This window comes from Diadema antillarum, unplaced genomic scaffold (genome assembly GCF_040938485.1).
Source record: "Diadema antillarum isolate AM-2024a unplaced genomic scaffold, OU_Dant_1.0 seq00000041_RagTag, whole genome shotgun sequence".
Lineage (NCBI taxonomy): Eukaryota > Metazoa > Echinodermata > Echinoidea > Diadematoida > Diadematidae > Diadema > Diadema antillarum.
Window position 1 is genome coordinate 1,481,817 of NW_027271153.1, and position 23,000 is coordinate 1,504,816.

Genomic DNA, 23,000 nt, shown 5'->3' on the forward strand with positions numbered 1-23,000 from the left:
GTGTGCCAAACATGTCTTCCATCAAAACATGCTATTTCTTTGTTTGGTTTTGCAGGTAAAGCTCATTTCAAATGTAGGGTAACCAGAAGTGATGAAGAATTATGCGTTTTGATTTGGTGAAGCTGAGTTCCTTTTTTTTTTTGTCCACACAATGTGCTATAAAAATTGAAGAAGTTTCCCCTGACACTGCCCACTTTACTTTTGCCTGCTTTACAATAGCTGTGCTTCTCCTATAATGTAGTCACATACCTTTAGTGTATGGCACTTGAGCTTAGTTAGACATCTCAAATAGAATTTTAGTCCTCTGAAGTCTTAATTTGAGTGAGGGGTTTAGTTTTAAGTGCTGCACTTGTAATGAATTGCTCAAGGTTACCTCTTTTTGTGTCCTCAGTGTGGTAAAATAAAATTTCCAAAAAGTTCATAAAGCATTTTTATCTGAGAAACTATAAAAATGAAGACAAATGAAAGGCAAATACTTGGTTTGTTCTTGGCACAGGTTGCATTTTGATATGCTCTATTCATATGAAGTCCTTAAAACTCATCGATTGGTATTAACTTGCAAATAGCATCTTCCTTTTGGTCAGTTTGATTGTAAAATCAAATGCCATGGTGCAACGCCGCAGTACAATGTTTTGCTGTCACCCAAATGCTGGATCAGTTTATCAGAAAGTGCACTTACAATATTTCGGGAAACCTCCCATTTGAATGTGAAAGGTCATCCTAACAACCATCTGTTTCTGGCTATGTTTGAAAGGAACACCGAAGTAGAAGTTCCTCAAAGCAGTTCAGCCATAGATATTTAAAGATATTTTGAGTTTCTATTTAATCTGCTTTGAGAAAATGCAAAGAAAGGAGACCATTGATATGTTGGAGTTCAAGTTTTTCTGAACAAAATAACTTATGAGGTGCAAGTTTCTTCAATTTGTCTCCCTCTACAAATTAAATCTGTAAATTAACAAACATGTCAGAAAAAAGGAACCAGTGGGACTTGAACCTGTCATCTACTGCTTTCAAGGCAGCGACACTACCACCAGGCTATCCCTGGTTGCCAGTAGTGACACGATGAACATGGAACAAATACCCAAGCTCCAAAATTCCGAAATTGTTATGTTAAATAGTCCAAGGTGTCCAAACTTACACCTGAACATTCACCCCGTGGAATAATATCTTTCTTTCAAAATAACATATGTTCAGTGTGTCACTTATTGCAGTGTTGAAGTTGACCGGTGTCTGATTTGGGAAAGTTGTCCACTTTTTAAGAATGATGCTCACTTATGCTACGGTGCAAGAAGTCGTGGTAAAATATACCAACAAACCTAGGTTGAAAAAACAAACAAATACAGACAAAACAAGCATAGACTCCCATAATAAGCAATACATCCCACTTGATTTCACTGCATTTTCATGGCCAATGCAGTTTACTCCAGTTATAACAAAGTCCTTGGGATTGGCACTTTTCTTTTGTTATACCGAAATTTCATTATAACTGAAGAAATAAACTGTAAAAAACATAGAGATGCTGCAGCTTGAATTTTTATTTTGTTGTAACCGGAATTTTGTTATAACCGTGTTCGTTATAACGAGAGTGCACTGTATGTTAATGTGGTTATAAAACAAATTCATAAGTCCAGCCACCATACCACAACTACAGAATGCAAGCTCTTAAACTCTTTGTTTTCAGCATGGTGAAACACAGACACACAGAAATACACACAAGCTGAGCATTGTATTCTGAGAACCAAGATACGAGCTTTATTTTTTTTTTCTCTTCACAGTATTCAAGTGTATGTTTTTTTTTAAAGAGAGAGAGCGAGTGATGAACATAGGATAATTACATGCATTAAACAATATCTGCCTTGTCAATCTATAGGCGTTTTCACATCAGCCCGATAAAAATCCAAGCTTGAGATATTTTCCAATTTCCCAAGTCAGAAAATAGTGTGCTATTTCGAAACATCAGGCTGATGTGAAAACGCCTAATGTATGAATCAGGAAAGCCAACCAGCTGATCTCTTCAGCTCTTTCAAATTCTTCATACAATGGTATACAATAAATTTTCTGCTACATCATGCACCGCTACATCATACAATGCATTATGTATCTGTATGGGACCACAAAAATGTACTGCTTCCAATTTGTACAGCTTCAAATTAAAAAAAAGAAAAGAAAAAAGTTTGCATTGTCAATGCAGGAATCAAGAAAACCAAGCAGCTGATATCTTCAACTCTTTCAAACTCTTCATACAACAACATACAGTGGAAACTCGATATAACGAGATGGTCGGGACCGAGTCATTTTCCTCGTTATAGCCGATATCTCGCTATATCAGTAGGCATGAAAGAAAGCATAACATAAAGACATTAATTTGCACATGTGGGACTACCCATCATCTTTCAATCAATACTGAGAACTTGATAATGTGTGTGAGGGAATTACTCACCTTTATGGGTAAGAAGACGTTTTTCGCCAATGAAATCCAATATCAAGAATGTGTTTCTTATTAATTGTAGATGTTGAATCTGTAAATCATATAGCTTGCAATTGTGTCAAGATCGTCTGTGGATTAGTACGTGGTTATGGTATGGGTGTGTGGAATATATATGGTCTGCACAGTGCTGTGTGTGTATGTGACACATTCTGTATGTAAATTATGACTGCGTGTGTGTGTGAAGATGGGGAATTCCCTACGTAGAAAGCCAATCACAGCATCAGATTGCCTCACACCTGCTAAACGTCATGATGATCTATGGCCGTCCCACCACATTTTCTGCTTGTATCAGTGTGCGCGCACACACACACATACACGTACAACATGCGGTGCTAGCTAAAGTGCACTGAAGAATGTGTTTACAAGACAGTTTTTGGCGCATCGAGCTTTACAATCTCGGAAGGTGATAGCACAGGCGAAGTAAAACTTTACCCGAGGACGTTTTGCTTTACCTCGCTATAACAGGTTTGATTGGCTATGTTTTTCTTTGTTTGAAAGTCACAAAATTTATCTCGTTATAGCAGTTATTTCGTTATAGCCGATCTCGCTATAAGAGTAGCATTTTACATAGACTTGTGTGGAAGGAAATTTGGGACCGGGAAAATTTCCTCGTAATAACTGATATCTCGTTATAGCAGTGTTCATTATACTGAGTTTCCCCTGTACAAAAAATTTTCTGCTACATCATGCACCACAACATTATTACATCACACAATGCATTATGAACCTGTAATTGACCACACATATAAATGTACTGCTTCCAATTTGTATAGTTTCGAGAGAAAAAAAAAATAGTCAAGCTCGCCTAAGGCCACATAATGGGGACAGAGCAAAACATGTCAACTCCCACAGATGTTGATTTACGCATAAGGTGACAGAATGTCGACATACATTCAGTGAATTTTGAAAACAGCAGATGCAGAGCGTAAATCATGCCATACTTTTGCAAATTACACGTAGAAAGCGGTACCGGTATACACTGCGAATCGAGGTGTAAGAACTCTTCAGAGTATGGCGATAAAGAATTTGAGCAAAGAATTACAGACTGTATGTTGACGTGGGCAAGAGAATTTACCAATAATTCAACTCAGTTGGCACTAAAAATCATGTCAGCATATGTAAGTGAGCTGTCAACTTTAAATGTCGACTATTAAGACAAGGAAATGTTCAAGAAGTAACAAAGGGAAAAATTAGGACTTTTCTGCCCTGTCAACTTGGGTGAGTTGTCCACTTAGGTGATTTGTTCATGACTTCAAAAAGCGCTACAAGATAGAAACATATTAGAATGTAATTTAAGTCAGTGCATCGATTGTTAATTACTACATAGTTTTGATTGCAGTGCAAAGAAGAAGTACCGTAATTAAACCAAAACTATAACAACACAGTGATCATACCAGACAACGTCGGTCCATTAATAGATTTTTTAGGTTTGAAGATACGGTGTCTTTCTCCAGTCTTGAAAAGTCAGAAAATCTGTAAAGTACTTTGATTATTTTCATTATGCATGAAATTTATTTGTATGTCCATGGTTGCATTATGTTGTACACAATGGATTTTCTTCCTTCATTATCAACCATGATTTGTACATGTGTACAAAAGGCTATGCATTGTACCTTGTACATGGAAACTGTGTTACAATGAGGCAGCAGAGACCACTGACTTTATACCTCCTTCGATGCAATATAATCAATACCTTGTAAAACATGCTGTGAAGACTCATTCGAACAATGTGAGATACAAATTGTGTAGCAAGATACCTGTTATAACAAGGAATTTTTTTACAGGTCCCCTTCCTTTTATGTTCTTTTCTTCTCTTGAGCCGTTCTCTTCCATTCACGTGGTTGTGCAGGAAAATTGTGCAAAGTGATTCCAAGTTAGAAATACAAGGAGCTTCCTGAGGAAAGTTTCAATGATTGAGTCATTAACAAAAAGTAATTTACTGGTCTTACAAGCCATGGCATGCAATGTCATTTACACGCACTTTGCATTGGAAAGTATCTCTATGCAACTGTTTGATCGCCTAAAGACACATTACATAATTTTAACCACTCCAGGCAAATTATAGTGAACATGGTAGTCGATGTAACAACAAAATTCTATTTGAAATAACAAATATGGCATTCTAGAGTGGTACTTTTAGAGTAGTTATCTGGTCATTAATTCACTGTTTGCATTCACTGTACAGCTGTAGGGGGAAAATGGGATCATAGCATTCAAAATGACCCAGATATTTACACTGCCATTTTCTATAGCCCAGCCAGGGGCACAAGAACTCTGGCATTACTCTGACCAGTGGCTGAAACTGATACCTATTACCAAAAGGTTCTGGAAAAGTTCAGGGGAACCTCATGATGTGGAGTACTTTAAAGGCAGAATCGTATAGAAACCAGACATAATAGGAACACGTGTACGCAGATCATTTTTTGCCTTCTTTTTCTTTTATGATCATGGCAAGTTTCACTGCAAGGGTTTTGGTTCTGCTGAAAGCTTTTCTTCATACTCTCTTAATACATCAAAGGAGGACAAAATAACACATTTAACCACCCCAAAACATATTAATCAAAATGGGTCATCTGCCAACATGTCCTCATCGCTTTCTGTAGATGCCCTTTTCACCTTTTTGTGCATACACACAATCAATTTGAGTGATGTGAAATCATGTGTATGCCAACCCTTTGCAAAACAACACGTAAATCAACGCAGCCTGGGCCATGTACTTTGTACATTGTGTGCGGCCATTTGATCAGCACATTTAGCACTGAATTTGCGGCAGATGAGAAGCATGTATGTTTGTTTGTCAGCATACAGATTGCATCAGTGCCGTGAACATACTGCATTGAGTGATCCCTCAGGGCTAAATCATACTCAACATCACATTTCCATGCAGGAGTGTGCATACCAATGTCTGACTGCATGCTGCTCTGCTGCTTGCCTTTCTACTAACGCATTCTATTTATCAAAACTTTGTAAAGTGATGTTCTGTGATGTGTTGGGAGCCAGATACAATCTGTATTGCAGATGAAATTTGTAACGTTTTTGCCAAATTGCATCCCCCCAAATTGCACTAATCAAAGCAAATCCCCCCACCCCCCAAAAAAGAGCACACAATCTGCAACAATGTTTCATACGAGTGTGTGCAGTTCGCTCATTTGATATGTAGATATATTCAGTAGAGGTCAGAGGTCATTACCGAATCCAAATATTGATTTTTTCTTTGTTGTTTTCCAATCCTAACTGTAATTTACATAGATGCACTCCCAATTTCAGCAATTTCAGCAATTCCAAAAACAAATTTCATTGAAACCTTTCAAAATTGTCAAGAAACGAGGAAGTGGAATGACACACAAGCAGTATAGCAGGTGGCATTGATACATGTACCTCATGCAAACTCAAACATTTGTGGACATTACTCACACACAAAATATGATTCTGATCTAGCTTCACTTTCATTTTTTCCCCTTTCTAAATCTGAGCTCAGCCCATTCCCGAAACAGGTTCATCCTAATCAATGTGCAGGCTACAAACAAACTGCCATTCCTCGAATTCTGATCATGTGATGATACATAATACATTTTTGAACCCATTACACAATTTTAAAAAGTTTCATTCTAGTTTGAGACAAAACATTTAATTCAGGTTTGCAAGAATTTATGGCAAGCTCATGATTTATAACCAGATTTAATCCTCCATGTTGTAATGGGTTCCCCTGTATTGTAAAATCTCACCAAACTACCGTACCAGGTATTTACAGGGCAAATCTCAATCTTTCTTTCTTATTTTGAGATAGTGTGAATTCTGTAACAGACTCAGGAATCACTCTGCCTTTAAAAGATGCTGACTGAGAATAAATTCCTGCAGTTTACCAAGGCTCTTGATAACTTCCATACCACCACCTTTGCTCAACACAAACTCCTGTAGGTGCTGGAGACTAGAAAGGGCTTCACTAACATTCACAGGAATGTGTGCCGTTTGAGCTGTGGTCGTCTCGCTGTCTTCTTCATTTGTGATGACCTCCTCTCCCGTGTCAATCCACGCATTTTCCTCACTGGACTCAATCTCCTCTGCATCCTCTTCCTCCTGTGCATGATCTGGTTGCTTGACCACTTCCCCGCTGTTTTCTGCTGCTGCTTGTTCACTCAGAACATGATTCACAATCTCTTCCTCAGAATTAACATGGACGCAGGGAAGAGAGGCATCCACTGTCACGTATTGGCTGAACGTTAGTGTGCTGATGCCCTTTGTGTAAATGGCAAGCCTCTTCCATAATTGGATGTCGACATCGGAGGGAGTGTAATACAGTTCAGATTGTTTTGCTGTAGGATCTGAATGTGAGGAAGAAGCAGCCGTGCTTGGAGGTTCTTCGTTGCTTGGAGGTTCTTCGTTGCTGGGAGGTTCGTGGTTGCTCTGAGGTTCTTCCTCAGTTGTGTCAACAGGCATTCTGTCCAGTGTGGTGCTGCTGGGTTCTGCCTTACGGAACCGTGCCATGACGTATCCATCTACCAGGACAGATGGTGGCACCTGCAGCCACACCCAACCTATCAGTTCAGCAGCATGCTTGACAGTGATTGGCATCGCCTCTTGTTCAGCTTCGTAGCTCTCTAGAAGTTGTTGGATCACGTGCCTACGATACATGGCCTTGAAGCATGTGAAACCCAGATGCATTGGATGGACTGTCCCGTTCATGTTCGGTGGAAACAAGTGCAGCTGAACTGATTTCAGATCAAAGACTGGAGGGTGGGCAGAGCAGTTGGTGACGAAAAGCAAGACCTTGCGCCCTTGCTCCTGGAAGATCATGTCCACCTCCCTCACCCATCTCTCAAAGAGAGTGGCATTCATAAGTGCGTGCATATTGGCTTTGTAGGTCACTGGAAGTATTGGTTTCTTCCTTAGGGATTGTGGGTGAGAGTACTTGCCGATAACAAGGGGCATCAACTTCTCGGTGCCATCCATGTTGGCACAGAGGAGCACAGTGAGGCGGTCTTTGCTGATGTTGCCGTGGCAACCGGCCTGGAATTCGCAGAGTCTGTCTGGCGTCAGGTGGTAGAGGAGTGCAGTCTCGTTTGCGATGAAGATGTCCCTTGGATTGTATCCAGCGGTGAGCTTTGGCAATGTGTCATCACACCACCTCTTTGGCAAAAGTGGTCTCCTTGTTTTGCTCCCTTTCTCGTTGCCCTTCAGTCCATGGCGTCCTTTAAAGCGCCACAACCAACCAGCAGTAGGGAGGAACTCGTTGTGCCCCATCATTTTTGCAATCTCTTGGGCCTTGGCCCTCACAGTTGCTCCTGTGACAGTGATATTCTGAGAACGCTTCTCCAAGTACCACTGCAGGACTGCTGCCTCAATATCACAGAAATCTGCATTGCGACATCTCTTCCTGTTCGGGAGATATTTGTAGACGTGGTATTGAGTCATCAGCTTCTCTCTGGCTTTCAAAATGCAGCATATTGTGCTGGAGGCCAGGCCGAACTGCCGCCCTACGTGGCATGATTTTTTGCCAGAATCGATTTCTCTGAGAATGTCTATCTTCTCTTGTAGGCTCAGGGACCGACGAGATTTTTTGGGTCTCATTTCTGCCTCCATTTTTGGGTCCATTCCTGGCTCCATGTTTGGGTCCATTCTTGGGTCCATGTTTGGGTCCATTCTTGGCTCCATGTTTGGATCCATTCTTGGCTCCATGTTTGGATCCATGTTTGGGTCCATTCTTGGGTCCATGTTTGGATCCATTCTTGGCTCCATGTTTGGGTCCATTCGTGGCTCCATGTTTGGGTCCATTCTTGGCTCCATGTTTGGGTCCATTCTTGGCTCCATGTTTGGGTCCATCCCTGGCTCTATTTTTGGCTCAATTGTTAGGTCCATTCTTGCAGAGAATGACATTAACTAGGATGGACGAGCAGTGGTGCCTCTCAATGCAGGTTGTTGGTAGATGTTGAGCCTTGCTTTTTCTTGTCCACACCCACACGTTATACAGGCAAGCTGTTTCTGTGATCAAGAGAATAGAAAGGTCATACACGTTATTCATGATAATCATGCTTCAGCAACTAAAACACGCACTATCAACTCTCAACCACATGGTACTTCAAAGACAAGAGTTTTGAGTAAGGAGTCTGTGATTGGTACAGCACCATGATTGGTACAGGCTAGTCTTCTTGGACACGCTGAAGCTAGTGAATAATCCATAGCCTTGCATGAATATCATGTTTGAAAAATGTAGCCTATTACCTCTTCATATTGAATAGGGCAGAACAGACCACGTAGCTCCACTGAAAGATTTTGATCTCCATAACCCCAAGTTGAAGTAGATTTCAAGCTGGAAATTAGCAAGCATGTTACGAGGCAGTCCTCACTTTGAACCGTTATTTACCAGTTGTTGCGCAGTGAATGGTAAATAGTCATGAATAGCCCATTTACAAATGACTAGCAAGCTTACAGAAATATTTAAATAGCCTTTGCCACTAGCTGACGCGGTGCAATGATTTGTACAGCTAAAGCTGGTAGATGCAATCTGCACGTCAAGTATGTAGATTCTGATGGGTGATAACGTTGATGCGTGCAAATAGATTTGAATTAAAAAAGTGGTATTATTACACATGTACATGCAAATTTATAAATGAAGTTGTGTTATTGCGCATACAAATCATGTGTGTGTACAAATCATGTGTGTGTACCAATCAAGGATGTGCTGCTTCAAACATGACACTATAAAGGTAACATATTTCAATACCATTTTTTTTTCACTTTCAATTTGTTTCAATGTAATTGCTAACAATGTAATATACTATATATATGTTTATAGATTACATGATAAACCTGTATTATGTATACAGTATGTCCCCCAAAAAAATTTCAATCAAATGTTTGCATTGATAACACCTAATATGATTAAACTGTGTAAATGCTATTCAGGGTCTTAAAATATAACATCTTAGCTCTATTTTGCAGAAAAACCCATTCAATTTGGTTAAGCAGTCACAGAGAAATGTGAAAAGTTGTAAAGCATGTCATGAGTCTGATGCTTCCAAGTTTAGCACTTTGATGCATTTGTGTGTGAATACAATAGACAGAACTTGGAGGGAAGAGATTCTTGACATCCTCTACAAAATTCCTCATTTCTCTTTGACCACTGAAGCAAATCAAATGGGGTTTTCTGTAAGATATGGGCAGTGAGTTATAGTTTCATACCCTGAATTTGTATTTGGATTGATTCACTTTTTTTAAAGATATCATTGCGGAGGGTCCCGTTGTATTTTTTTTTTTTTGACATACGGTATTATATATGTTTTATATATATATACATATATTACATATGTAATATCTTAACCCATTGAGGATGAGTCCTGCAGTATACTTGGGCAGGGGTCTATTGGAAATGCATATGTTGTAGCAAAATCAGTCCATCCTCAATGGGTTAAACATGAATATAATTTAGAATGTCATTGTATTTGCACAAAATGTTTTAAAACATACACTCAAGACTGTATCTATTTTGGAGCTACCATGTCTAGTGCAGAAACAGTAAAATGTATCAAACATACAATGTATACATGTAGGTGCACTATGTACAGTACTCTAAAGTGTAAAAATTCACATATGAGCTACGTAAGTTGAAAGTCTTTTCAAATTCCAGCTGGCCTATTAAAAGCAGCTGAAATGTGTTGGTAATCAATCTACCAGGTATTCTGGCATAAGTTGATTTAAAGCAGGCCTTCATTTAGAAGGCTGTCTTTAGTTTTTGCCTGTCTGGAGCTCTAGCTAGTTCTGAATTCAGTATTGGGGGGGGGGGGGGGGGCATTTCATGGAACATTTTGTCTGACAAAGTTGTTGGACAAATTTGCTCTCAGCCAATCAGATGCAAGGATTTCAGTAGCTTGTAACAGTTTGTCAGAAAAATATGCGACCAAAATGCTTCATAAAATGCCCCCCTGGTCAGTGTTAAATGCATGCACTGTTCGTTTACTGTACACATAATTCTATCAAGCAAGACCAAATTTCCTTTCTACATGCGAAGACTTGTAAGTTGCCACAAACTAAACATTAACATAAACCATCAGCAGAGCTTGCAAAAGTATCATAGCTTGTTACAGTATTTTATGGATAGTGCTATGCCCTTGCCTTTATTACTAGATTTCCTATCACTACACACAGTTTGTTGCAGTCAATCACTTGTAGTACATGAGAAACCCTCACTCACCACAGCCAGTATTGTGTACGCACACGGAAGAGCAGTCTGCACACTATAGCGGTAGTCCTCACTATACACACGCATTCACAATAGCCGTAGCTGTCTTCAGCCGAGTCGCTGTGTGCACAATGGAACCCTGTCTGTGTAGGTAGAAGCTTGCTATATGAGAGAGAGTCCAGGATGACAAGAGAAGCTCATTAACATATTTCCAGCTCGCTGCACGGGGACAAAAAGGTCCAGAACACACTGTCTAATGTCAAATCTACAGCCACCAAATGACAGGATCATTAATTATGCAGTCTTTGGACATGACCAGCTGCTGAACAATGTGTTTGTGTGTTTGCAGATGCACCTATAAGACAAGCATGTACACACAGTGTACATCACACATTGCCTGGATTTGAATACACACACAGTGCATTGCATGAAACATACTGGATGGGTGCCTGTGTGTACAGTCAGCTCAAGCAGTGAAGACAACACATACAGGATACTGTATGCTCATGATTTCTCACTGGGAAAACATCGAAACAAACTTTTAGGCTGCATTCTTCTACCCAATCAAACTGGTTTTGGTCTTTGGATAAATACTGATACTGGTCATATGCTGGGCTCTTTAGTATGTCTCTGTCAGTTATCTGGTTTAGTTATTTAATTAGGTAAATGTATGTTGAAAATTAAGAGTTATGTAGTAAATGAGATAAAGTTGCAAATACAGTTGAACCTCTCTTATCCGGCCTCCCTTTATCCGGATCTCTCTATTATACGGACGCAATCTCTCCGTGATTTTTTATTTTTTTATTTTTTAATTACCGGAGGAAAGGGGGATTCCCAACTCAATCTAACAATGGCGACCTACAGTCGACTTTGCCGAGCCGTGATGATCAAATTTTGAAGCGTAGTTTCGTCGACTCGTACTGTTTATTTTCAAGATCTACTTGATACATTTCTTAATAATTATTTAAGTAAATCATCCCAAGAATTTATAAAAGAAAATGATTTCATTCTTGCAAACACGAACCTCTATTTTGGGGTCTGTTACTGAGTGTAACAATGAAAAGGTTGCAGTATACACATTACTACATGTGGTACTACAATGGGCTACATCAGTACATGTGTATGTATATGTACATGTATAAAGCATTGAGTCTCCCGTATCCGGCCAAATCCCTTATCCGGATGAGCCCCGGTCTCGACTTGTCCGGATACGAGAGGTTCAACTGTATCATTAAAAAAAGAAATATAAGCTTCGTTATATCCATGAAATCGAAAGGTCTGACATTCAACTTTATGTTTGATGAAAATGAATTATTCCACAAAGATAGGCTTTTTTTTGATTAACAAAAAAAAAGATGTTGCAAGTTGTTCTCATGCACAGATCCATAACATCACAGAGATTTTAGAATGACAATTTGTAATCTTACTTCAAGGACACTTGTCAGATTATTGACACTAAATTATGTCACTTAGAAGTTCGAGAGACATTTGCGAAACAAGATATCTTTACTTGGACAGCAAACCCTGAAATACAGCAAGCATCTCACGATTTTCATGGATCGTTTTTTCACTTGTAGGGTGTCTAGATAAGCTATAGCAGGTGACGGTCCCCTCCTGATTAAAAAACAAACAGACAGACAAACAAACAAACAAACATACAACCCCCCTATATTTATGAAAAGAAGGGAAACGAATCCCAAATACACAATACACAATTTAGTGGATTGAGTAAATGCAATATGTTAGTATATAGGCCTATATAGAACACATCAGTGGAATTTTAGGAGATTCAGACAATTTATATCTGCCTCCATTGCTGAATAAGGAAAGTGCAACACTTTGTGATATCATGCATGGATGAGATTATTTATAAAAGATCAATCACTTTTTAGCATTCTAAAAGAGCAATTGACTTGTAGCTTTTTTCAGAAAGCAGGGGGGAGTAATTCTACCTTTAACATTATGTCAGTTACAGGTTGAAGGAATATGTACTTTTCATTAAAAAAATACATTTTGTGGTATTCTCTTTATATTTTCCTAGTATTGTTTTTCGTACATGACATCACAAACCGTGGTGGTCCTCTTTATCCCAGTGATAGGGGCACCAAATTGTACAAATCCATAACTTTTCTTCAACAGATTGTCTGGTTTTCCCTGTGTTCTGCTATAATATTGCACTCTGCATTCACTCAACATTTATATTTGTCCCCCCCCCCTTAGTAAATCTACTGTATACGCTGTTATTTTCGCGAAAGAGGAGGTCATAGACATTTTCGCGAGATGTTGTTTTCGCGAACTGACGCCGACGCTAATGTAAATGCGCTATTTACCTAGCGCATGGAGACATTTTCACGTGCTGTTAAATTCGCGATCCAACTGAGATTCGCGAAATTCGCGAAAATTAGACCCTCGTGAAAATAACAGCTTATACAGTAATACTCAATAGAATTAGGAGTGGGTCCAGGGGAGGGGGTAACTGGATGTGTATAAAGAAGAAAGTGAGAACAAAAAATAGATTGAGATGTCATGACAGAAACAACAGCAAAAAAAGAATAGCTCCTACATTTTAATATTTTTTGATAGTGGACTCTTTGACCAAAATGATGAGGACCTTTCAAAGTCATCCAGTATGCTTGGCCAGCTCACCATTCTTTTTTTTTCACGTATTTCATCTTTTTAAAGGGGACTTTCCCCTAAGTATGTATGATCAGAGAGGTAGGAAAGTCTGTAGGGAAGTTTACCGTTGAGCTGGCCAAGAGAGAGGGGCCATCACGATCAGTCAAATCCATGGCAGACCACAGGGTGAAAGGTGGCGTAGGCTTTGCGGAATCGAATTTCCTTCCCTTTTGCAGAGGTACACTGTAAACTCATTTTCATGCCTCTTCAACCTGCACACATTCCTTATTTGAAATGTTTCTTTCTTTTTTTTTTCTGTTGTATTTCTTATAATGCACTTTAATAGTAGCTATTCTCTTCAACATGATACTGATAGGCATTCCCTATGCTCATGAATATCCAACATGCATCAGCTCAGAGGAGGTAATATGAGAGGGAAAAACTCAAGCAAAGCAAAGAGGACAAGGTAGTTATGACTTATGACAAATATATAAGAGGAAGAGAATGTTTGATTCTATTATGCTCTTGTATTTTCAGCAGAGCCAGAATATGTCATGTTATCTTTAGAATAACTATGCGATATGTAGCAAAATTTGTGGGAATTAGATTTCTTTTAGAAGACTGTAGTACTTGGAACTTTTGTTACCACAAAAGCTTCTTGATACAAGCGCTGCTGTTCGTGCCCTGAATCCAAAGATGTGACCTTTTGAAACCACCCAGAAGTTTCCCCAAGAACGTGGCACAGCCTTGTTTGAAACATGGAACACCGGGTGTAACGTTGTGTAACTCTCACTCATAAATGATGCATCACCATCGAACCTTCCGCTTGTGTTACAATTTATAAGAGGCAAAAAAGTGTAACTGCCATACAGCAACAGTATGCCTTCTGGGCGCAAGGGTGGAGTAGGTAAACTGTACTTATTCATGGTTGTTTATTCATGAAATACATCAGTCATATTCTCATGTAATAGGATCTCAAATCACAGAAAGATTTTTTTTTTTTCCCATGGTCAGGCCTGGAAATATTTTCTTCTGTATCCATGCATCTAGTACCAGACTCTGTTGGCATGTAGAATGTGAACGTGGAAGGGGATTTCCCCCAAATCTTCCAATGTTTCTCAAAGAGCAAGATCCATGTAGATCTATGCAAACATAGAATTTGATTGAGCCAGATGCACACTGTATATTATGTAGATCTGTTTACTTATGTTCACGTATGCATTCGCTTGACCCGGCACCGTTTCGTGAAAATTGGTAGACCTGAGAAGTTGTCAGTGTCTGACAATTTCAGCAAAATCCTTTGTTTTGATTGGCTGAGGAGCTGTGGTTGGTTCTGACTTTTACTCTGGTGACTGTCAGAGACTGACAAGTTGTCAGGACTGACAACTTTCTTGAAACAGTGCCCTGACCAGTTCAGATCATGCAGCCACCCCAGTGGGTTCTCACATTGAAGTAGTTCTGCAACTTGTTCAAATGGCAATTTCATAACACTCTCAGTTAGGCTGTACTGTCTCAAAGTTCTATTGCCGTTGTATGTGATTGTCTTGTCCGTGTGTGTGAAAGGGTTACACCTCTAGCTAGACATGACTTCATAATCACACAGATAATCGGGGAGTACCACACTCATGATCATGAGATAATGTACAACCAAACTTTGCTGAAGGGCAAAGGTTAATTCATCAATCCATGATTGCATTTCTGTGAATGTTTCTCAAACAGTTGGGTGCAGTTTGATTGTGCGGGTCATCACAGTGTGCTTTAATAGGGAATGATCAGATTCAAGACCAATGCTGCGGAGGGGTAAAGGGTTCAAAAGGCCTGCCAGCTGTCATGAAATCTTGGTAGTCTTCAGTGGTTTTAGATTATGATAGCAAGGTATAGATTGCCCTTTTCGGACGGAGACAAAAAGTCTCTGAAGGTGCAAGATTGATCAATTAATGGCGGTAAATGTTGTATCAATTTCTGAAGGGTTTATTTGAGCCAAATTTGTATACCTTCTTTTAAATCTAGAGGAAACTTGTTTTATTTGAAAAAAAAAAATATGATGAGGCAAAGACTTGAGCCGAGGGAGGAAGTAGTATTCACAATTGTTTTTATGCATATTTTTCTTCTTTCATATGACACATGAATTAGTTAGGGAAGATACCATCTGTTTTTAGACTTTGTATCATTCATTTTGTATGAATAGCACTGACATAATTTGTTTTCTACACTTATGTCCCCTTTTGGCATAGCAAGTATACTGACTGGTGAGCAAGGACATCATTTGTAACTGTGCATCACAAAACAAACAAAAAGTCACATGCCGTGAATTTGTGTGAGGACTGAAAATAGGTGAAATGGGTCAACCTAGCCAATCTTGAGTTTTTCATATTTTCTGAAAGAGCAAGTCTTCTTCTATATTATGTTAAAGTTTGGGATCATAAAACAAGCAGGAAACTGTGTTTATAGCAGTTTTTCTCAAACACTTTATTGTAGAACAGTGTGATTAGATGTTTCTAATAGAGTCTACTTTTCATTTCTCAAAAATCCTGTACGCACTCTTCACTTTCAACTCATTAACTTTTGACAGGATAATGCTACTGCTTTGAAAGTTGTCATTGATCATGGACAAAATGTGTTAATAAAGCATGCCTAATTTAAGCTTAATCTGATAATCCCTTCATTGTTATCGCTCCAGTGGTTAACACCCTGTTTTCTGTCCCATTCATGACACAGCTAGCATGGCTTGGAAAAGATTAAAGACACTCAGTCGTGGCGAGTGGTTTGTGCGGCACGGAGACGAACGCAACACGCTGCCTCCCCCATTCTGTATCAAATGTAGTGACCCCCGAATGAGAATAGCGCTGGCTCAATGGGTCAGCGAAAATACGGTAGGCTACAAGAGAGCTCCCTGTGCTTATCTCCTAACCCAAAATGGCTGTCCCGAGAGCTTCCGAATGGACGCACACTCTCAGTGCGCATGCGCATGAAGAGAGGCCAAAAGAGCCACGCGTCTTCTGGCCTCTCTCCTCCAATCACCGCAGCTCGCGGTGACAATGTTTGTGTATGATGCGTACACACACACGCACACACACACACTTGTCTCAGTGGTAGCATTGTCCCACACGTTTATGGATATAGCACCGAGTCTGCCGTTGCGCAATTGCACGCACAAACTTCGGTCGTTCGGAGTTTACGTACCATTAGGGATGGCGATCGGCTGCCTTTAAGTGCTTGAAGAGACTCATTACTTCAGAACCTCTTTTCTCAGTTCATACTTTTCCAGAGTGTGTGCTTTCTTCCAACATTTAGATAGGTTAGGAGAGTCAATTTGAATTGAGTTATACATCATTTTAAAGCTTAGAGTCTGCTCTTTTATAATCTGCCCTTAACTAAAAATCCATGTCTGGCGACTTTTTGTTTGTTTTGTGGTGTAGGGTGACATTTGTTGTTGTTGTTGTTGTTTTTTTAAATGTCTTTCTTGATTCTTGGAAGACATGAAATGCCATTTGTATTCTTCACATCTGTTCTATTCTGTGCGACATGTTGACCTATTAGAAAGGATGCCATTTGTTTTCCATACTGTAAAACGAGGAATGTTCACGTGCATTTTAATTTCGCGACCGCCAAGATTCGCAAAATTAAAATGCACGCAAAAGTTCTTGTCTTCATTATATGCATTGAACGCCAGTGGCAATTTGCGAAAATTTAATGCCACGTAAAAGGCCGTCGGCTCCAATTCGCGAAATTTTCATGCTGCGAATATATCGTGTTTTACATTACTTTGCAATCAGTTTTGCATCAGGTATACCAGCAGGTGAAGATGTCATATATTTTGCATATATATCCCTATGTTCAGTTTTGCAACAGGTATCTCAGCAAGTGTTGATGTCATTTGATTTGGGTATTTCATTTTCAGTTTTGCAACAGGCCACCAGTGGGGGGTGCACGTCACGAGACCGACACCCATGAGTCATACAGCTCACAAGTCATACAGCCCATGAGTTATACAGCTCACGAATCATACAGCCCATTTGTTCGACACTCAGCTAACAAGGCCCACGAGACCAACACATTAAGTCCCATGTTGTATCTGTCAAACTCGTGGGCTGTTTTTACCTAGTGTCAAACTAATGGGCTGTTTTTACCTAGTGTCAAACTCATGGGCTCTATTTGCCTAGTGTCGAACTCATGGGCTGTATGACTCGTGAGCTGAATGACTTATGGACCTGTTTTCAATGTCAAACTCATGGGCTGTATGACTTGTGGGTGTCAGTCTCATTTGGATGACCCCACAGTGGGTGCAGATGTCATTTATTTTGCATATTCTAGGCTCAGTTTTGCAGCAGGTAAACCCAGTCGGTGATGATATAATGTATAGTATCTCTTTACTGTTGCTAACTTGTATGACATGTAAACGTACGAGTGATGGTGTCATCATATATCTTTTCTGCTCTTCCCTCTTTGCATTCTCCATACGACAGGCAAGCTGGTGAGTGAGGATGCGAGAACCCTGGCCGACGTGAAGTCGATGGTGTACCAGCTCTACTCCACGCTGCACGTAGAGCAACATCAGCTGGAGAAGGAGACTGTACTACGAGGCAAGTTGGAGCAGCTACAGGTGGAGCTCGAACCATTAGAGAAGGTAAGCCTGGCTGGCTGGCTGGCTGGCCGACCACCAAGGGGAGGGAGTATGAGCACAAATAAACTTTGAAACTCATGTGCACATAATCTTTTCATGTTAGGCCAACAGACCTCCCAACCATACTGAATTTGGAGGAAAGAATCTGAATTTTGACCATGCCCACCTCTTGATTCAAGAGGAGTTTCCTATTTTTCTGGATAATTGTACTACACACTCCTATGGGAACTGCTCTTTCTTTCCTGCTTTTGAGCCAAATCATCCTTATATTTCAATCAGAAAGGTTGGGAGGTCTGGGCCAATTCCAGTGAACTTTACATATGTTTGTTTCGTTTGGCTTTGTTTTTAACCCATTGAGGACAGTTTCATTTTGTTACAACACGTATTTCCCATAGACACTTGCCTGAGTATACTCGTTACTCGTCCTCAACAGGTTAAATGACATGTCATATTTCCCAAGATAATTGCATGTTACCTTTTTCACAACTGGGATATATTGCACTGTTTTTGATCTTTGTTACATTATTCTCAAAGGTTTTTCTATGAGCTTAGCCGTAGGGTAATATTATCTCATAAGGTTCGGGTGGATACCATGACCTACTGCCACCCATGGCCCTCCTCCACGGAGAGCAATATGTCAAATTCTTCTTATCAAGTGCTGCTGTAGCCAAATTTGGGCAGTATAATATTCTTTATTGGTGTAAAGTAACACTTGTCCTTTGGTTGTCTCAAGGGCACAAATGAAAGACAAAAATAAGCTCTTGATTTGGATACAGATAACCAAGAAACAGAATGTTTTTGTTTGTTGTTTGTTTGTTTTTCTCTCTCTTTCTATCTACACTTGGCAGAATATCCTGTATTTTACCCTTGTTCAAAGTTATATACTTTCAATAGCAGGGCCCAAATTATAAAAATGCTATGGGGATGTGAGCAGTAGATCCACTAGTTCAAATGGCTTATATTTGAAGAATAATGCAACATGGCTTTTGATCAGTCAATAGTTTGTGGTTTTAAAAAAGAAAAGAAAAAGAAAAATCTTGTTCAAGTTTAAAGGATAACATGGAATTCTTATTTGCCATAAATTTTTGATGAAACAAACAGTCCTGGTGATGTGTCCTGTGTGAAGTACATATCAAGCATTCGAGTATGGTATATTATCTACAATGTCCACCATTAAAAAAAAATTCTACATCTAGACTGAGCTGCAGCAGCTAGTGGTGAAAATTTTTGCTATAATGTCTTTGAGTATCGTAATACATTAAATTCAAAGTGTATAGTTTTGCCAGTGACGTCTGTAGATGAGAAATATTCCATATATGAAGCCGGCTTTCCAAAAGTTCACTCACATTTCCACCCATGCCCTGTGCTCCCCCTTCTTAACCCCCCCCCCCCCCAATTCTTCTCCCTCTCCAGTTGAAGAGTGAACTGGACCTGAAGGCCAAGAAGAATGCCAGCATGTGGGTGTGGGGAGGGTTGGGCTTCATGTCCGTCCAGTTCGGCCTGCTGGCCCGCCTCACGTGGTGGGAGTACTCCTGGGATATTGTTGAACCCATCACATACTTTGTCACCTACGGGTCGGCGATAGCCGCCTATGCCTACTTCGTGGTCACCCGCCAGGTGAGCCTCACTTTAAAATATCCATTTGTGACCCCGCGTCATGAAACCAACAAAAAGTCACCAGACATGGAATTTTAGTTAAGGGCAGATTCTAAAAGAGCAGACTCTAAGCTTTAAAATGATGTATAACTCAATTCAAATGGACTCTCCTAAACCTGTCTAGATATTGGAAAGAACGCACACACTCTGGAAAAGTGTTAACTGAGAAAAGAGGCTGTGAAGTACAGGGTCTATTCAGGCGTTTTAATCTTTACCAAGCTGCGCTAGCAGTGTGATGAATGGGACAAAAATCAGGATGTAAACCACGGGAGCACCAACAATGAAGGGATTATCAGATTAAGCTGAAATTCAGCATGCTTTATTAACACATTCTGTCCATGATTAATGCCAACTTTCAAAGCAGTAGCATCATCCTTCTTAAGTCATTAGAGTTGAAAGTGAAGAGTGTGTACAGGGTTTTCAAGAAATGAAAAGGGGACTCTTTAAAGACACACCTAATCACACTCTTCTATAAAAAAAAAGTGTTCAAGAAAAAATGCTAAAAACATAATTTCCTGTTTGTTTTATGATCCCAAACCTAATCGTAATGTAGAAGAAGACTTGCTCTTTCAGAAAATATGAAAAAATCGAGATTGGCTCAGTTGACCCACTTCACCGATTTTCAGTCCTCAAACAAAATCAATGCATGTGACTTTTTGTTGGTTTTGTGATGCACGGTCACATTTTTATCTGGCTTTTAAATAGTTTGCTTGTTTACCACAGGCTATTCTGAGCCAACTTGGAAAGAGGGATATGCAGCCTATATGTGTATGTAATCAGCTTTTTATTGTTGTCATATGAATTAATTCAATGAATTTGTATGAACATGCCCCATGTTAATTGTTTCCTCAGTTATGTCCTGGCCTTTTCCTATGTATTTCTCATATATTCTTTTGCTTTGTTTGATTTGAACAAAAAAAAAAAGATGATATATGTTGTTTGTAATCCATGTCGCTTGGCCAATGGTTATAACGGCGTTATAATTGAATCTGCTTTTTTCGTCCACAAGTAGCAAACAGTAGTAATATGTAACTTCAAGTTGCAAAGTGAAACAGAATAAGATAGCATGTTCTTATACCGGGTATTAGAATTACAGTATAACAAAATAATATGACAATCTCACACAAAGTGACCACCTAATGAATAATGGCTATTAAGAAGAGAGAGAGAGAGAGAGAGTAAAATCCTGTGAGGCTCAGAATTGTAATCTTTGGCATACCTGTCAGTCACACAACTTAACATCTCAGTGGTTCCTTTTTGGTCTTATCCACAGGAATTTCTCTACCCGGATGCAAAGGATCGCAAGTACTTAGTCCTGTTCCACAAGCTATCCAAGAGGAAAAAGCTGGACGTCGAGAAGTACAACCAGCTGAAAGATGACATTGCTCAGGTACTGGAGGATAATCCCGTCTTGCCCGGAAACTGTGATGAGATGGAGCTACATTATTGTATTACAGAGCACTGTCCATATCATACGACATATTTTGTAAATGATTTATCAGTGGTCCATATAGCCGTGTGTCGTGTATTGATGGTTCAAAATGTGCGACAATAAAAAGGCTTTTCTCACTGGCAAGATTTGACCTTAGCCCCAGCCGTGGATGGGACTAGGGGCTTCCCCCCTCCCCCCTTAAGCCACACTCATTTCTGCTGGGGTAAAACTTGACACTTTCTATTCTTGCTAGCTTTTAAGAAAAGAGAGTATAGTGTTGTGTTTGTTTGTTTTTTATGTGAAAGAGGGATAAATGTTATAATATTTCCATTCCCAATGAGATGAATTTTGTATCTATTCTGATGAAGTCAGTGTAATTGTAAGTTCTCATAATTTCTGTGTTTCCCCTTTTAAAGTTGGCTTTCTTGTCAATAGCACTTGATGTTAGTGTGTATAAATGCCTCTATGTCTTGGTATATAGCTGTATGTGCTGCATGCGCACAAAATGCACGTAAGAGGGACATCAAAGATTTGTAAATGTCACACAAGAATGTTGTATGTTCATGATATATTAATTGGTCTTGAGGGAGATAATTATGGAAATATGTCGATTGAGCCAGGTAAATTTTGCATGACTTGAGGACAGCAGAAAATGAAGGTTAGCTAGTGTTTTGTATGTGAGTCACACTAAACTGTCCTGGGGACGCAAGTAAGATCATATAATTATAATTTTTTTTTGTCGGTATTATTATGATGATGATGATTATAATCATCATGATCATTAATGTTATAAAGTAATAATATTTAAAAGTGGTAGCCAGCATTATATGTAGTTGTTGTTGTCATTCATAGTGTTTTCACTTTTATAAGTCTTGTCACTTGTAGTGCTATCATTATGTAATCATCATTATATTGACAAAGCATCTTGCGACATTACGGAGTATGTTTATTAGATAAAGAATGAAACAAATCACAGCCTTGTGAAAGATAGTGACGGCTTTTTCCAAACTTACACTCAAATCATCTCATTTTTTCTCCCTTTTTAGGTGAAAGCCGACCTTCAGCGGCTACGTGACCCCTTGACCCTTCACCTTCCCATCCCGCCGGAACCGAGGGAGAAGGTAGAAGAGGAGGAGTTTTAAAGGGAGAGGCGGAAACAGAAAGGAGGAGGATGACCCCCTCCAAACAAGACCAAATTTATCAAGGAACATTATTCACCAGAGCGTAGTGGACACTTTACATTGCTTTAACCTGTCAGCTCGACATATTAATCAATGATTTTGTGCTAGAGTGATTGTATCAATTGCTTCTTTTCCAGAGTGTATGGAAGGTTTTGATCCGTGAAATTTTTTTTATTTTACCCATTTTTAATACCTGATCTGAATTTAGACTTATATGATCGTGTCATTTTTTTCCTCTTTTTTTTTTTTTAAAGTCCTTGCTCTTGCTTAATGCTGATTATCGTTGGTCGTTTATTAATGGTTTGTAATCTAAATAGCGCCATCATTTGAAGGGACTGGAAGACTAATATGTGTAAAATGGCAGGGTGTTTCAGTTAGATCTGAGTAGCAAATCGGGAGTGGCAACTAAGAAGCGAAGAGTTCACTGAGCGTTAATATTTCACACCAAGTCTTTTGTTTTATGTTCCTATTTTTTAATTTTTTTTTTTTTTTGGGGGGGGGTGATTTAATGAATTGAATTTTAAAAAAAAATCAGTCGCAATCTACTTTTGAAAAGTAGATAATCGACAGGAGGAATACACTCGGGTACCATATAATTTTTTTTTTCAGTCTTTCCTTTGATGTTTTAATCGTGAATATTTCTTTCCTGGTATTGTTAAATCAAAGGTTAGATTTAGAGAGTGTAGTATGTTGAAAATGATCCCAGTGACAGACGGTGGGATGAGCGTATTCGATAGTTTTTGTGAACAAAGAGAGAGAGAGAATGTGAGAGAGGGAAAAAAAAGAGATACATGTATTCAGGTGTAAAGTTAGAATTAAAGTAGCGT

At 39.3% G+C, this 23,000-nt stretch overlaps 2 protein-coding genes across 2 annotated transcripts in view; one reads left to right on the forward strand and one right to left on the reverse strand.

Moving 5' to 3' along the window:
* LOC139725434 (calcium uniporter protein, mitochondrial-like) overlaps positions 1 to 22,659 on the forward strand; it is an 80,285-nt gene extending 57,626 nt beyond the window's left edge. The window contains exons 5-8 of the mRNA XM_071636509.1: positions 17,747 to 17,907; positions 19,318 to 19,521; positions 20,834 to 20,950; positions 22,039 to 22,659. Coding sequence (XP_071492610.1) covers positions 17,747 to 17,907; positions 19,318 to 19,521; positions 20,834 to 20,950; positions 22,039 to 22,134 — 578 coding nt within the window. The 3' untranslated portion in view covers positions 22,135 to 22,659. The remainder of the gene's footprint in view (positions 1 to 17,746; positions 17,908 to 19,317; positions 19,522 to 20,833; positions 20,951 to 22,038) is intronic.
* LOC139725437 (tigger transposable element-derived protein 4-like) lies at positions 6,302 to 10,992 on the reverse strand. Its single transcript, XM_071636513.1, has 2 exons — positions 10,677 to 10,992; positions 6,302 to 8,467 (listed from the first exon to the last, which is right to left on the reverse strand). The coding sequence occupies exon 2, from the start codon at positions 8,360 to 8,362 to the stop codon at positions 6,302 to 6,304; it is 2,061 nt and encodes a 686-aa protein (XP_071492614.1). The 5' UTR covers positions 8,363 to 8,467; positions 10,677 to 10,992.
* Positions 22,660 to 23,000: the final 341 nt, after the last annotated feature.